Here is a 16,542-nt window from a genome sequence, read left to right as displayed (position 1 = left end):
ATAGCAGATCTACAAGCTGACAACGAGTCGTGCTGCGACGCGTTGTGAGCTTGTAGATCGGCTATTTTCAGCATGCAACAAAAGTGTAAAATCAGCCATTACAACACCATCAAGGCTTCCCAAAATACATTATAGTCGACTAAATCTACTGTAGATTTAGACAACTATAATCTTATGATATTTAGTCGTCTAAAACTAGACTAACGGTAAAACGTTTAGGATGACTAAAATATGATTAAAACTAAATATAATTTGATTCAAAAGACTATGACTAAAACTGAATCAAAATGTTCTCAACACTATTCTCAAGGAGTCCCACATTGATATGTATTTGGTCGCAGACCCTCATCTGAACATATATATATTTTTAAGATATTTTTTGGGGCTTTTTCTGCCTTCATTGATAGGAAAGTAGGCTGACAGGAAATTGGGGAGAGAGATCGGGGGGGGGGTCACACGCAGCGAAGGTCGTCGGAGTCGGGAGTCGAACCCGCGTCACGCTGTCAAGCTGGATTACTGTGAATATTTTGTGCCAGGAGACTCTCATACCAGATTTGTGTTGTTCTAACCCTGTTAACACATTGGGTGCCAGAGGTTTATTAAAATATTATACGTTCAGTGCCAGCATTTCTTCCATCCACTTACGTTGATACGTTTCGTGCTGTAGAAGCCCCGACGCGGAAGTGCATGTAAACAAAGCGTGCGTGCGAGACGGCGGAGGGTCCCGACTAAACGGCTCGCTTCCACCACGTTAATAAAAAATCACACCCTGTGTGAAGGAAGCGGTGCCTTTGGGGCGGGGCTTCACTCATTTCAGTTCGTCCCTATTGGTGGTCTGAGTCCACTTACCAAATTTGTACTTGGTAGCATGCTGCAAACTGGAATAATGGCTGTTTAAAGCCCAGCCAATGGGCAGACAGAGGGGGCGGGGCTTAATTAATTACAGTTTGTACCTATTGGTGGTTTTAGTCCATGTCCAAAATTTGGACTCCGTAGCATGCTGCGAACTTGAGTTATGGCTGTTTAAAGGCCAGCCAATGGGAAGACAGAGGGGGCGGGGCTTGAGCAATTCATGCTCGGCCCGTATTGGTGGTCTAAATCCACATACCAAATTTGGACTTGGTGGCATGCTGCAAACTGGAGTTATAGCTGTTTCAAATCCCGTGCTCATCCCGTGCTCATACGGGCGGACGTCCCTGGGGGTCCCTGGACCCCTCTTTGATAACCGGTGGCACGTGTGGCAAATGAGAGGAGAGATGGCATAGGCAATCTCCAAGTCCGTGTGTGTGTGTGTGCGTGTGTTTGTATGTGTTGCTTCTTTGCCGTGCTCATCCCGGGCTCATACGGACACACAGACGGACACACAGACGGACACACAGACACACAGACACACAGACACCGAGTCAAAGCCACGTATAGAGCGGTTGGCACCGCTAAAAATGGAGATATTAAGCTTTTAGTCAAGGAGATAACATTGGAAAGGCCGACCGGAAGGATTTTTGACATGGATCCACATCCGGCCTCTCCTTCTCAGAAACTCCTTGGATGATCCCAAAGTTTTCGTTTTAGCGCCACACGTATAAAACCGTTACCGTTTATGGCACTCATTGTGTTAAGTCGTATTTTCTAAGATTTTCTGAGAATAGCTGATCTACAAGCTCACAAGTTGCATTTAGGGTTAAAGTGGTTAAACTGATTTTGAAACTATTCATGTATGAAAGTAACTTTGCTGGGGACCCCCTGGAACCCCTCAAGGACCCCGGACCCCACTGCTCTTATCTTATCTAGCAATACCACAATATAAAAATACTCTGTTATAAGTAAAAGGTCTGTGTTAAAAAATGTTACTTGAGCAAAAGTACTAAAGTAAAGGTACAAAATCTTTGAAAATAGCCGATCTACAAGCTCACAATGCGTCGCATCGCGACGCGTTGTGAGCTTGTAGATCTGCTATTTTCAAGTCGCCTATGTGTAAAATAGGGCTAAAGTGGTTAATGTATGTTTGATGATATAATAATGTATATCTGCAAAGTAACTAGTAACTCAAGCTTTCAAACAATTGTAGTGGAGTAAAAGTACAATATTTGCCTCTGAGATGTAGTGGAGTAGAAGTCAAAGTACTGGAAATTGGAAATACTCTAGTAAAGTAAAAGAAATACCTCAAATATTTACTTAAGTACAATACTTGAGTAAATGTAGTTAGTTACTTTACACCACTGAGCACAGATGAAGCCCAAAACAAAGATAGTAGGCTCAGGAGTGTACTGTGTTTTAGTTTGTGTTTGAAGTAGCAGTCGTAGACAATGCAATGATAGAACATGTTTTAAACGGTTTTAATTGTGAATACCTAATATTTACAGCAGCAGACAATGACATATAGCGTTTCAGTTGTTAACATCTTATGTCCTGCTCTACTGTAGACAATGCATACTGTCCTCAGTAAACATTACTACTAAAGTAAACAACAAACGTAAACATTACAGAACACAAATGTTTTTTTTTCTTTCCATTTGAACACATTAACGGTTCCACATTAGCTTAGCAAATTGTGCTTTAGATAGTAGTTTGAGCTATTTATTTAGCAAGTGTTAGGCTAGCCTTCAAGTCACTAATAGTAATGCACTAGCATTGCACCCTAAGCCTCACAAAACAATGGCATAACTTGTAGTGCATCTTTAATGCAAAATCAGTGATTTAAAATCACATTTTAACACACTAGACATTTATTTATCTTCCATTACTTATTACTTATTGTTTTACTGTACCTCCATGCTGTTTAAATATTTTGACTAATAATGTATTCAATCAATCAATCAATATGTTAATGGTACTGTAATAACTTTTCTTTTAATTATCTTTGCTGTCAGGAAGACACCTTGCATCTCCATATGTCAACTTCTTTTTTTCATATGCCGAATTTTCTTTTTCTATAGGGAAAACAAATAATTCCCTACTTCAGGGGTCTTCAACGTTTTCAGGCCAAGGACCCCCTAGCTGAGATGAAGCAGGGACCCCCTCTATATTGTATAAAATTGTGTTTCAGATTAAACCTTTTTTGTTTACTTGGTCAGCTCTTTTTCCCTCTACACCTATACCTCTTTGGCAAAAATAGCCGATCTACAAGCTCACAACGCCTCGCAGCGCGAGGCGTTGTGAGCTAATGGACTTGAGCTAATGGACTTAGAAGGTTTATACGATAATGGACTTAGACGGTTTACACCGGATATCGACAAATTGCGTTTTCATAGTTAGTTTAGTGCTTTTCAGATCAGGGTTTTCAAAGCTATCATATCCATATGCTTGGAGGTCCGCTGTCAGAGGATACTCTTCATCTTCATCTTCATTTCAAGTTGACATGAATTTGACATTTAGCCTGAAAACAGAGAGGAACCAAGGATCACATTAAAGGTGCAGTAAGTGATTTTATTCTGTTACAATAAAGACCTCTACACACTGTACGATATTTGAAATGGTCGCCGAGTGAACAGATCGTTAAGCATTGCACAAGTTTCTCTCTTGAAATCGGGCTAAATATATCGTTGTGATTCTCGCACGATTGATTGCTCGGCGGCAGGGATTCACTGTTTACAAGATATTTCACCACGATGTGATCCCGACCCAATACATACATTTGTTTTTTTCCAAGCGTCTCACGAAAACGTGAAAGGCTCCCGTGATATATGCGCGAGACCGAGACAAGACGCTAATGATTGACATTAAATCATTCTCAATTTCTCTCTCTCTCTCCCTCTCTGAAACAAACGTTTCAAAAGTCAACCAGTGTTGCCGTGTCCGCTTATTATAAGCAAGTTGCTTGTAAAAAATATTGGTGGTTGCGTTTCTTTTTAGCTTATTTCCAAAGTGTAGTTGCTTATTTGGCTTTTTTTCTTTGAAAATAGCTGTGACGCGTTGTGAGCTTGTAGATCGGCTATTTTATTTGTATAGGTTTAAAGTGCTCATGCAGTACTGGCATCAAAATGCAGTACATTTTGATGCCAGTACTTTTGTACTTTTACTCAAGTATATTTTTTTATTCTGGACTTTTACTTGTAACAGAGTATTTCTACATTGCAGTATTGGTACTTTTACTTAAGTAAAGAATTTGAGTACTTTTTCCACCACTGAAGGCGACCAGGCGTTTATGTAATATTGTGACGGGTGTAATAGACAGGGGTAACCGGCACATAACTGGTGCGCAGGTGCACATGCGCACCCAAAAATAAATAATGCGCTGCACATCAGACGACGCGAGGCGCTTTTGCGTACCAACAGCTGTGAGAGGAATTTCCAAGCTTTTATCTTTTAGCAAAACTAAAAACTAAAAGCCTGGAGATCGAGGCTAGGAATTTACTTCCTGAAGCCACACTCACACAATCACGCTAAAGCACGCGTCGGCCCCATATGTACAGCCATTAGGCGCAGGGGGAGGGGACGCATGCTGCACGTGATTGTGTGAGCGTTGCCTCGCATCCTGACACACAGACAGGCTGCGACTCGCAGCTCGCTGCACGCAGCGGCTGTTAGCGGCACTCGTCACCGATGATGAACGCACCGTAATTAGATATTTGGCTCACAACTTCGATACGATACGCACTTTTTTTATTATGAAAATATATGGGGGAGGAAAAAAGTAAATGCAAACAAATAATTCAGTTTCTGCATTATTCAGACATGCAAACTTGTAGCTTTTCAGCTACAATAGCCGTTTTCAATCCAAATAGGGCAATAGTGTGACACCTGACCCGAAAAAACAACAACATGTTGTCACCCTTTTCACCTCAGGGCTGTTTGCATGCCTGATTATAATTATTGTAAGAAAGAAAAAAAAAAGTTTTTTTTTTCAAAACGATATTCTTTTTTTCCAAAACTATACATATCGTCACAAAAACGTATCGTGATATATCGTGGGACGATATATCGGCACACCCCTAACCGTGATGATGCAAAATATGCCGTGAACGTCCCAATCTGGCGGATAAAAGCAGCGCAGCACAGAGCACCAACGTTGGGGGGTTCACCAAACGGCGTGGGAAAAATGAAACAGCAAAAAACGGCTGTTTTTTAAAGCAGAGCCTCCCCCCCCCCCCCCCCCCGTTGACAAAACGGGCCTGGTGCGCACCAAGTCACATCTCCAGGTGCTCTTCTGAGTACTAGACCTAAAACCCCTGGTAACAGACGTACCTCATGCCAGCGCAGTGTGACCACGGGCAGCGCCAGGTGACAGTGAGGACAGGCACTGATCTGGTCGGGGTCTCCCCGGAACAACACCTCCTCTCTGGGCCGGTCTGAGAAGGAGGCCCCCTTCTGCACCACCTCCTCCACCTCCTCCTCCTCTCTGGGCCGGTCTGAGAAGGAGGCCCCCTTCAGAGACTCAATGAGCCAGGGCGTGGCCTCTTCCTCCTCCTCCTCCTCCTCCTCTTCTTCTCGCTCCTCCTCTTTCCCGGACGTTGCGACACACTCCAGCTAGTTGTGGAGACAACACGTGTCATTGTGTATGAGTCATTGTGTTAACAATACGTTTGCATCATATTAAATATATTAAGACCGGGAACACATCAGTGTCATTTTAGATTTCTTAGGCTATTCAAAAATAGTAGATCTACAAGCTCATAGTGCCGCGCTATGAGCTTGTCGATCTTCTATGTCTTCTAAATCCTAAGAGTTTTTTTTTTTAAACTTAAATCAAAATGATATGTATTTGGCAGTGGACCCCCATCTCAAAATATTTTGTTCCAGGGACCCCCCAGAAGCAAAGATTTGTTGAAAAAAATAAATATATATATATATATATATATATATATATATATATATATTCAAAGATTTGCAAAAATATGTTCACGATTTTTTTCAAAAATGGCAGATCTACAAGCTCATGAGCTTGTAGATCTGCCATTTTTAAATAACCAAAGACATCTAAAAATGACACAGATTCTTTCCCGGTCTAAATGGGTTAAATACATAGCTGTGGGAAGTTTAGACATGGGCTGTGGGGCACAAGCACCCACAGAGGACAAAAACAACCCTTCAGCACCATGGACAGCGACACTCTAAAAATGGTAAATGGTGCATTTATATAGCAGCGCTTTTATCCAAAGCTCGTTACATAGATTGTGCATTACATTTAAGCAATATTACACGAGAGGGTGTGCTTTACCGTCATTATTGGCACGCCGATCACTGAAGTGCCAATAATTGTAGGTAAAGCACCCTCGAGTGTAATATTGCGATTATACAACAGTTACCAACAAAACACATCCAAATGTATTCATATTGTGGGGCAATTCATAATAAAAATGTTTCGCTATTATCCATTTCCCTGTAAAGAGAAGAGTTTATTTGACTGAGACATTAAATAGTCCCTGTAGCAGCGCTCTGAGGCGCCGTCTCATCAACACAGCTGATTCCAGTAGGCTATATGTATATGCTCCGTCGTACGACCGTGTCACGTGGCCAAAATAGCTGATCTACAAGCTGACAACGCGCCACGATGGCGACGCGTTGTGAACTTGTAGATCGGCTATTTTTGCCGTGCGGCACCTTCGTATTAAGTCAAAATTAACAACATAGTCCATTTTGCATAGCTGTTTGTTCTCCGGTGGCGGCGGTGGGTCAGGCTACTGTCTGTTTGTTTCCCTACCGTGGGACAGCGTGACGTCACAGCACAGCTGTGCCATATATTATGGTCTAATCAGGTGCGGACTGCAGTGCGGAGTGATTTATTCATGTGATTAGGCCCGTGCTATCATGCTGGTTTGAAGCACGGCTAGAAAGCTATTTCAGCCAATCAGATTGCTTGGTCGGAACTACCTGTTGTATAATCACCCATTCACACATCGATGGAGGAGGAAACCATACAATAGTCCAGGGGCCAGCACTGATATTCAACACAAATTGGTACCATCTAAGGTGACCGTAAAGTTTTTGTATTTTTGTCTTCCTACATGTCTCTAGTTTATATTTTGGTATGATAACCCTTCCAATCTTGTAGCTTAATGGCAGTTATCACTACCTACCGGCTAATGTATCCGGTAGGAGACACAAAGTAGAATCTTTGTGTCTCCTACCCCGGGCATCAAATTATTGCGACAAAAAACAAATATATCCATGTATTCAAGGCTTCATGGGGTGTGCAATTGATAGAAAATAAATATTTTTTTGGGTGAACTCCTCCTTTAAGTTTTTCAGGGGGACTCTCTACCCATTCAGCTATGACCACCCCAGACCGAAGGAGGGTCAACTTTTACAAGCTTATGGAAAGCAGTCTTTTTGCAAACACCAAAAATCTGAGAAGTTATCAATTGCACACCCCATGAAGCCTTGAATACATGGATATATTTTGTTTTTTGTCGCAATAATTTGATGCCGGGGGTAGGAGACACAAAGATTCTACTTTGTGTCTCCTACCGGATACATTAGCCGGTAGGTAGTGATAACTGCCATTAAGCTACAAGATTGGAAGGGTTATCATACCAAAATATAAACTAGAGACATGTAGGAAGACAAAAATACAAAAACTTTACGGTCACCTTAGGTGGTACCAAAATATGTCTTGGCCCCTGGACTACAAGGCTCCAACCTGCTCATCAGGAGCAATTAGGGGTTCAGTGTCTTGCTCAAGGACACTTCCGCACTAACTCTGGGGGAGCCCGGGATCGAACTGGGAACCTCACGGCTTCCATCCTGCTGCTCTACCGGCCACTCTACCCCTGAGCCACTGCCGTCCCTCTCACAAAACACACGCGGTCCAAGTCATAAAGTGCTGTTTATACCAAGCACTGTAACTATAGGCCTGTCCAAAATTATTACATAATCGTATAATCGTAATTATTTGAGATGATCACAATTATTTTTGCATAATGGTCATAATCGTTTCCATGTTAAAAAATCACACCCAGTGTGAAGTGAGCGGTGCTATTTAAAAACAACAGTGGTCATCACAGCGATGGAAGGTTTCATGGGAATGTCACATCACTTCAATGAGTATATTATAGGTTATTGATTTCATCATGCGTCTCGCTAGCCAATCACAGTACTGAGCAAAGGGTCTGAATACCAATCAGCCAATCACAGTACAGCGAAAGACACATTTTCATGACGGAAAGAAAAACTTTCACCACGCACTTATAGGAGCGGCTACACCGCTCAAAAATGTTCATATCTTTTAGAATATTAAAAGTAGCAGTAATAGCTGATCTACAAAATCACAACGTGTCACTTTGTGACGCTTTGTAAGCTTGTAGATAGTCTATTTCTGCTACTTTTACTGTACATGTATACAATTATTAAATATGTCAATAATTTATTTTTGTATTTAATTATTTATTTGTCATATGCCCTGTGCAATATTTGATTACGAAGCCTAAAAGGCAAACATAAATTGAAAAAAAAAAAACCCAGAAAAACAACGCCAAAGACATAATTAAATCGTTAATCACAATTATTTGAGGGACAATTAATCATCAATGTACATTTTTGACAGCCCTAACTGTAACTATAACTAAAAAGACACCGTTCAAGTGGATGGCAAAGTCCACTCCACAACTATAACAAAAACAATGGTGAACCATATACGTAGGCTGTTGTATTCTATGATAGAGTCATAATATGATAAGTTGTATTAACCCATTAAGACCTGAGGCTGATTCTACAAATGTCTTCTTAATCCTGAAAAATGTCTGAAAAAAACATATGTTCTGTATATACAGTATATACGTTACTATATTAGTGATGCTCAAACTTTTTCATGCATCCAGGACCTGCAAAATGATATGTATTTGGCTGCAGACCCTCAAAATATTTTAAGATTTGAGTAAAAACAGTTTGCTTTAAAAAATACATATATCCAAAGATTTGCACACATTTTCACAATTTTTTAAAGAATCGCGACACACGCTATAGCTAAAATCTAAAATGAAACAGATGCTTTCCCGTTCTTAATGTGTTAAATAACTACTTTAGTTGCTCAATTCATTTATATAATGCATTTAGCTTTGAACATAAAATGTTCCTGCCTTCCTACCTTCTAGGACTAGTTTTAAAATCAGATTTTTTTTTATGGCACGCAGATAAGATTTATTTTAAAACAGCGACTGTCCGTTTGCCAGGTTGTTTTGTAGAAGGCTTCATTTGGTTACATGTGCACACTCTCACGGTTAAAGTAACACTAGGGATTTTACAGTGTAGAATAGATGCTGAAAAAAGTTCAAGATAAAAACCTAAGAATAAGGTTTACCTCGTGTTCATCTATCTCCTCTGCTGGGAAGGGTTTCTGGCAGGTCAGACAATTCACCGATATTTGCTCTGGAAAAGAGAATGATCAAATTAATAATAATGATAATACTAACAATAATGATGATGATGATGATGATAATAACAACAACAACAACAACAACAACAACAACAACAACAACAAGAACCATGGTTTAATTTGTAAAAATTGGGGCCTTATACTTCATCACACAACACATAGTGAAAATAGCTTATCTACAGCCCTGCGTTTTGAGTTTGTAAATTGACTATTTTCATTATTATAAATTTTGTATCTTATTTTTTTTTATACATTATTTTAAGCCTAGAATCAAGCCATCCAGGCTCATGGTGAATCATGGCCAGTCACCATAAAACATTTCATTCTGTGAAAATAAAGTGGAATATTTAATTATATTATATACTATATTTAATAAATACCCTTTGTTTTGCAGTTTTAATTGTTCATTCATTCAACAGAATCAAATGTTTTATAGTCATGATTCAGTCTATATTAGTAGCTTAATGACTAGTATTGCAATTCTATTGTCTTTTTAATGTCCAATGTATTTTTATTTAAGTTCTTAAAGTTAACATAAGTATAAATAAATGCATTTGAAATTACATAGGCATTTTCCTTTTCAGGATTCCAATTAAAAAATGGCAAAAATAATTCTGGATTCCAATTAATAAATAGCAAAGATAGCAGATCTACAAACTCAAAACTCATAGCAATGCGGCACGTTTTGAGCTTGTAGATCGGCTACTTTTGCTACTTTTGTGTGACATAGAAGTACGGCATTAATTTACGAAAAAAAGTTAAAACACGGAGATAAGAGGTTTCTGCCGGACAGTATAAGCAATGTGGCCCTCTCGAGTGAGTGTGGAAATATAGTGGCCCTCTACATCATAAAAGTTGCCCACCCCTGGCGTAGGGCATTAATTTATGGAAAAACAAATAAACATGGCAAGTTTAAAAACGGATTTACAAGGTTTCCGCCCAACAGTGACAACACGGGGGTCGAGGCTGTATTCCCTTACCGTCGTCGTCAGCAGTGTCTTTGTTGGCCGTACCGTTGTTGTCGGCCGTATCTCTGCCGGTCGTATCGTGGACGGCGTTCCGGCCGTTGGACCCAGAGTAAATGTCGGGACACGTCTGGGCGTGCTCCGGGCGGCCCTTCAGCGTGACGTAGCGGCCGCAGTCGTCGCAGCGCTCGGTGCGACTGCCGCACGCCACGCCGTGCTCCTCCAGCGCGCGCCACGGCACCGCCAGCTCACAGTACTCGCAGCACACCAAGCGCTCCTCACACTCATCTGACTGGGAGAGAGACACAGACAGGGAACACATGGACTAAAGTGGTGGTTCTCAACCTGTGGGTCGGGACCCCCATGGGGGGCCCCCACGTGATTCTTCTTTTTCTTTTTTTTTGTCGTCAAATTATTGGCTTAGGAATGCGACAAAAACATTCCATGAATTCTCCATGGGGTGACTAATCCATAGAAAAAAAGTCATTTTGGGGGTGAACTAGCCCTTTAAAGCCTCAATCTGCGATTACTTGTCCCTGTTGTAAAGTCAAGACGACTTCACAACAACACTGCTGCCGTGACATCAGCTGCAACAAACAAACACCATTTACCTCATGATCCACCAGACGACAACGCTCCACCTTCTGCTTGCACAGGATGCACTTCACCTGCGCACACACACACACACACACACACACACACACACAGTATTTGTGTATTTTTGTCCATAAATTCAGCCGTAGGGCAATGTCAAAGTCAAATTTATGCAGCAATCCTATACAGCCAATCCTAGCGTACATTAGGTCGGAGCTTTGATAAATCTCACGTCTGAAAACAAGCGTCATTTAAATAACACGCCCTTAAATATTCTCGAAACGCCCCGATTTTACAACATGAAGAACCAGATTACGACCAAACAAATCATGAAAAGCCAATAAGAAAGAGTTGCGCCGGTCCAAACTCCCGAAAATGCTCTCGCATAAGCGCTCGTCTATTTTGAAAATAGCAGATCTACAAGCTCACAACGCGTGTTGTGAGCTTGTAGATCTGCTATTTTCAAATAGCCAATGCAGCCAGGTCTGCAATCTCGTCTGAATGACTGTTAAAGCAGTTTGTTTCACAGGGATTATTTATTAGTGTGTTAGATAATACATTTTGGAGTGGATACATGTGTCCAGATGCCTGTCAGACAGTCAGACAATGCTGCTCCGCAGGTCTACAATGGAACAAACGGGTGCAGCCAACGTCTACAACTGCTCTCGACCAGACGTGAGATCTCAGCGTACCGTAGGCCTAAGGCAACTTGAGGATATATTGATAAATGCCGAAAGTTGCGGTGATCTCACCGTACGCCCATTATTTGGTCTGCACCGCGTTGATAAATGAGGGCCAGTGTGTGTGTGTGTGTGTGTGTGTGTGTGTGTGTGTGTGTTTTACCTGTGTGTGCGCGTGTGTTACCTGTGTGTGTTGGTCCTGTCTGTGCTGGTCCAGTTGGTCTCTAGGGACAGTGTCGTTACAGTCGGGACACAGCATGAGGAAGCGTCTACAGTGGGACTCGTGCAGGGCGAAGTTGTCCTCGGCCACCTCTTTGTGACTGTATATGACACACACACACACACACACACACACACACACACACACACACACACATTATGATTATTATTATTATTTATTTATGTCCACATAAACAGAAGTACAAGAATGCCTTGCACAAAGGACTAAAACACTGCCAGTGCAGTCAGATACAGCCAGTTACAAAGTGTATATAAGGCAGAACATGTAACATACAATAATGTAACACACACATATCATCATCAAAGGCACCACTCACTTCACACTGGGTGTGATTTTTATTATTGTAGGAGCTAAATGGGTTGTTTTATATCATACACGGGCAACTGGCGGCCCGGGGGCCACATGCGGCCCCCACCTTCACTTAATGTGGCCCACAGGTTAATATCGAAATACTTGATATATTATTGATTTCAGCTGTTACAATTCCAAACATGCAAACATGACCCGCTATTATCACCCCCCCCCCCCCCCCCCCCCTCCGGTAAATAACGTCCAGTCCCTTACACCGCCTAAATGTTCACTCAGTGAACATTTAGGCGGTGAACTTCACTGGTTATGAAAGCTACAGCAAGCTAAACACTAAACATAATATTATGTCATCGCTTGGGAATTCCTCAGGTGGGTGTGACTGACACACACACACACACACACACACACACACACACACACACACACACACACACACACACACACACACACACACACACACACACACACACACACACACACACACACACACACACACACACACACACACACACACGTCCGTCCGTCCGTCCGTCCGTCCGTCCGTCCGTCCGTCCGTCCGTCCGTCCGTCCGTCCGTCCGTCCGTCCGTCCGTCCGTCCGTCCGTCCGTCCGTCCGTCCGTCCGTCCGTCCGTCCGTCCGTCCGTCCGTCCGTCCGTCCGTCCGTCCGTCCGTCCGTCCGTCCGTCCGTCCGTCCGTCCGTCCGTCCGTCCGTCCGTCCGTCCGTCCGTCCGTCCGTCCGTCCGTCCGTCCGTCCGTCCGTCCGTCCGTCCGTCCGTCCGTCCGTCCGTCTCGTCTCTCTCTCTCTCTCTCTCTCTCTCTCTCTCTCTCTCTCTCTCTCTCTCTCTCTCTCTCTCTCTCTCTCTCTCTCTCTCTCTCTCTCTCTCTCTCTCTCTCTCTCTCTCTCTCTCTCTCTCTCTCTCTCTCTCTCTCTCTCTCTCTCTCTCTCTCTCTCTCTCTCTAGCATTAGCCTTATCAAGACTATCGTATTTTATCCCGTCTGACTTTTATTTCGTATCTACGAGAGTCTTAGCACCACACCCACCCCCAGTTTGCCCTGGAGTGTCACCAGTAAAGCCCGTATTTCTCCAAACATGTACAAATGCAGAATATAAGGTGCTTTACCCGCTTGGCCCAAATGTTAACTAGGTGTCCGGAGTAATTTATTAGTCCATATTATTCAATAAAGAAGAATTTCAATCCCGTCTGTGGCCGAACCTCATTTTCCCCTCTCGTTTACTTCCTGTTTACATTGAGTGTAATTCCGGCTTTCACCGGATGCGCCCTGTCATCACGGCCCATTAGGTAGGAAGTAGGAACTTCCAATAGAATCGGCCACAGACGGGATTAAAACACTTCTTTATCGAATAATATGGACTAATACATTTCACAAACACTCCGGACACCTAGTTAACATTTCGGGAAAGCGGGTAAGCACCTTATATTCTGCATTTGTACATGTTTGGAGAAATACGGGCTTTACTGGTCAAAGTTCAGGGCGCAATGGGGAGTGGTCTTTAAGACTCTTAAGAGGTAGATATAAAAATATCTAAAGACTATCGTATTTTATCCCGTCTGACTTTTATTTCGTATCTACGAGAGTCTTAGCACCACACCCACCCCCAGTTTGCCCTGGAGTGTCACCAGTAAAGCCCGTATTTCTCCAAACATGTACAAATGCAGAATATAAGGTGCTTTACCCGCTTGGCCCAAATGTTAACTAGGTGTCCGGAGTAATTTATTAGTCCATATTATTCAATAAAGAAGAATTTCAATCCCGTCTGTGGCCGAACCTCATTTTCCCCTCTCGTTTACTTCCTGTTTACATTGAGTGTAATTCCGGCTTTCACCGGATGCGCCCTGTCATCACGGCCCATTAGGTAGGAAGTAGGAACTTCCAATAGAATCGGCCACAGACGGGATTAAAACACTTCTTTATCGAATAATATGGACTAATACATTTCACAAACACTCCGGACACCTAGTTAACATTTCGGGAAAGCGGGTAAGCACCTTATATTCTGCATTTGTACATGTTTGGAGAAATACGGGCTTTACTGGTCAAAGTTCAGGGCGCAATGGGGAGTGGTCTTTAAGACTCTTAAGAGGTAGATATAAAAATATCTAAATCGATAAAAAATACATCTTTATCTAAGGCTATAGGTGCGCATAATATTATTCGATTGCAAATTAAATTGTGTCACAGACAGACACAACGTCCTGTTTCATAAAGTAAGTTAGTAACTTACAGTATGAACTTTGTAAGAGTAGATTAATGCCTAGTAACGTTACTGATCTTCTGCAGTGGTGGTAAAAGTACTCACGTTCTTTACTTAAGCAAAAGCATCAATACTGCAATGTAGAAATACTCAAGTGCATTTAACTCGAGTTCAAAATGCACTTGAGTAAAAGTACTACAGTATTGGTATGAAAATGTACTTTAAAGTACCAAAAGTAAAAGTACTCATTGTGCAGAATGTCCCATGACACTAGTTCAAAGACAAGTGCACTAAACAAATATTTAAAAAATAGCAGATCTACAAGCTCTGAGATGTAGAGGAGTAGAAGTAAAAGTACTGAAAATTGGAAATACTCCAGTAAAGTAAAACATACCTCAAAATTGTACCTAAAGGTACAGTACCTGAGTAAATGTAATTAGTTACTTCCCACCACTGATCTTTCTGTCACAAAGTTCAAGGCGTTATGAAAAGCAGGATCACTGTTACAAACACCTGTAGATTAATAACTTTAAATGAAGATTAAAAAGTCTCACCATTGACCACAGACTCGTGTTGTTTGTCTGCTGTCCATTTCCAGACGGTCTGTTAGATCTAAAGTAGTGTTTTCCAGCCCCAGGTGTTTATAGATCTGTTCTCTGGGTTGTGTTGACAGTGCTGGATCAGAGGATTTAACTCCTGTTTTACCACGAAATGAAACTGAAATTAAAAACCAGCTGCTGTTATTGTTGCGTTATTTGGCCACAGGGTGTCGCCGCATACCATATTTTCTCTTGTTTGAGCTACTACTTAGCGGCCATGGATCACATGACATTCGTCTGCACTTTCTCCATGTGTGGCCCGTACATCTATATAAACGTTCACATTTCTAATGTTAAGTGCACACCTCGTGGGCCACGGATGTTAAAAGTATGTACGGGTCCCCATAAGTACCCGTATCTTCCGTATTGTTCAATAAAAAGCATTGTAATCCGAACGGTGGCCATTTTTGCTATATGCTTTCAACTACGCGACCCTATCGGTTTTGAGGTGTATTGCACTCTGATACATTTTAACTATGAGAAAATGGCCACCAATTGGATTAAAATGCTTTTTGTTGAACAATACGGAAGATAAGGGTACTTTTGAGGATCCGTACATAATTCTAACATCCATGGCCATGAGATAAGCACTTTATATTAGAAATGTGAACGTTTATGTAGATGTACGGGCTGTAAATGGAGAAAGTGCAAACACCAGGTTGAAGTTTCGTCATGACTGTTATAAGACAGTCATGTTTCAGGGCTTAGCTACTACTGTATGACTGACTGAAGCTCTCAAGCCCTCTAATGTCAAGGACCCTCAAATTAGCCACGGACCCCCTTCTGAACCCCTTCAGTGGTCCTTGAGGGGGTTCCAGGTGGTCCCCAGCTAACTGATGGAGAGTTGGTAACCAAATTGACCCTTATACAGTAATCTTTAACTCTTGAGTGTAAAATGAAACCAAATGGACCCTTACGAGTCCATTTGGTTTCATTTTACTCTCTCAAGAGTTAAATTATTGTTAAACATCAACAATACTTAATTTACAAGAAATCTACACATTTAGAGAATGTAAAAGAATTGTTATTTTGATCAATGTTCATCTGTTATCTCTCCTATGGTACCACATCAACACAGCATAGTACAACATATTCTAAGTCTTGGGGGTCTGAGAGTCTAAATCTCATCAAACGGTGGTTCCGTGGCTCAAATGCCGAATAAATAATGGCCCTTGATATGAAAAGGGTTGATAACCACTGACTTACTGGGTACGTGTACACTATTAGGGCTGCACGACATTCAAAAGACTATCGTCATCGCAATATGAACATCCGTTATATACACACCGCAACATTAACATACATATTGCATTTCAATGATCCAGGTGTGAAGGATATTGTTTACTGTATTGTTTAATTGTTGGTATTAAATAGAGTTTTCAATAACAGCTGTAATCATCAGGTGCAATGTTTTCACTGAAACCATGTTGTTGGAATGGAAATATAATACATTTCTTTCTTCTTTTTTTCCAGTGTGTGCATACAGCATTGGTTCTCAAAGTGGGGTCCGGGGACCCCCAGGGGTCCTTGGGGGGGTACCAGGGAGTCCCCAGCCAAATTTGTTAATAAAAGCGTCACAATCGTTTTAAGCACTTTATCCATATTGTATACTTTGGCTATTCAAAAATAGC

General features: G+C 41.7%; 1 protein-coding gene across 2 annotated transcripts; it reads right to left on the bottom strand.

Moving 5' to 3' along the window:
• Positions 1-3,199: 3,199 nt before the first annotated feature.
• Positions 3,200-14,985, bottom strand: xaf1 (XIAP associated factor 1). 2 transcript variants are annotated; one of them, XM_084065194.1, is made up of 7 exons: positions 14,867-14,985; positions 11,731-11,866; positions 10,884-10,940; positions 10,288-10,564; positions 9,233-9,300; positions 5,182-5,463; positions 3,200-3,373 (listed from the first exon to the last, which is right to left on the bottom strand). In XM_084065194.1, the coding sequence occupies exons 1-7, from the start codon at positions 14,902-14,904 to the stop codon at positions 3,341-3,343; spliced, it is 891 nt and encodes a 296-aa protein (XP_083921320.1). In that variant the 5' UTR covers positions 14,905-14,985; the 3' UTR covers positions 3,200-3,340. The 2 variants fall into 2 exon arrangements, with proteins under 2 accessions (XP_083921320.1, XP_083921321.1); XM_084065195.1 differs by having other exon boundaries at positions 10,321-10,564.
• Positions 14,986-16,542: the final 1,557 nt, after the last annotated feature.

This window comes from Gymnoscopelus microlampas, assembly GCF_963454915.1.
Source record: "Gymnoscopelus microlampas genome assembly, chromosome: 8".
NCBI classification, from domain to species: domain Eukaryota; kingdom Metazoa; phylum Chordata; class Actinopteri; order Myctophiformes; family Myctophidae; genus Gymnoscopelus; species Gymnoscopelus microlampas.
Note: the sequence above shows the minus strand (reverse complement) of the source record. Positions and strands in the feature narration are given on the sequence as shown.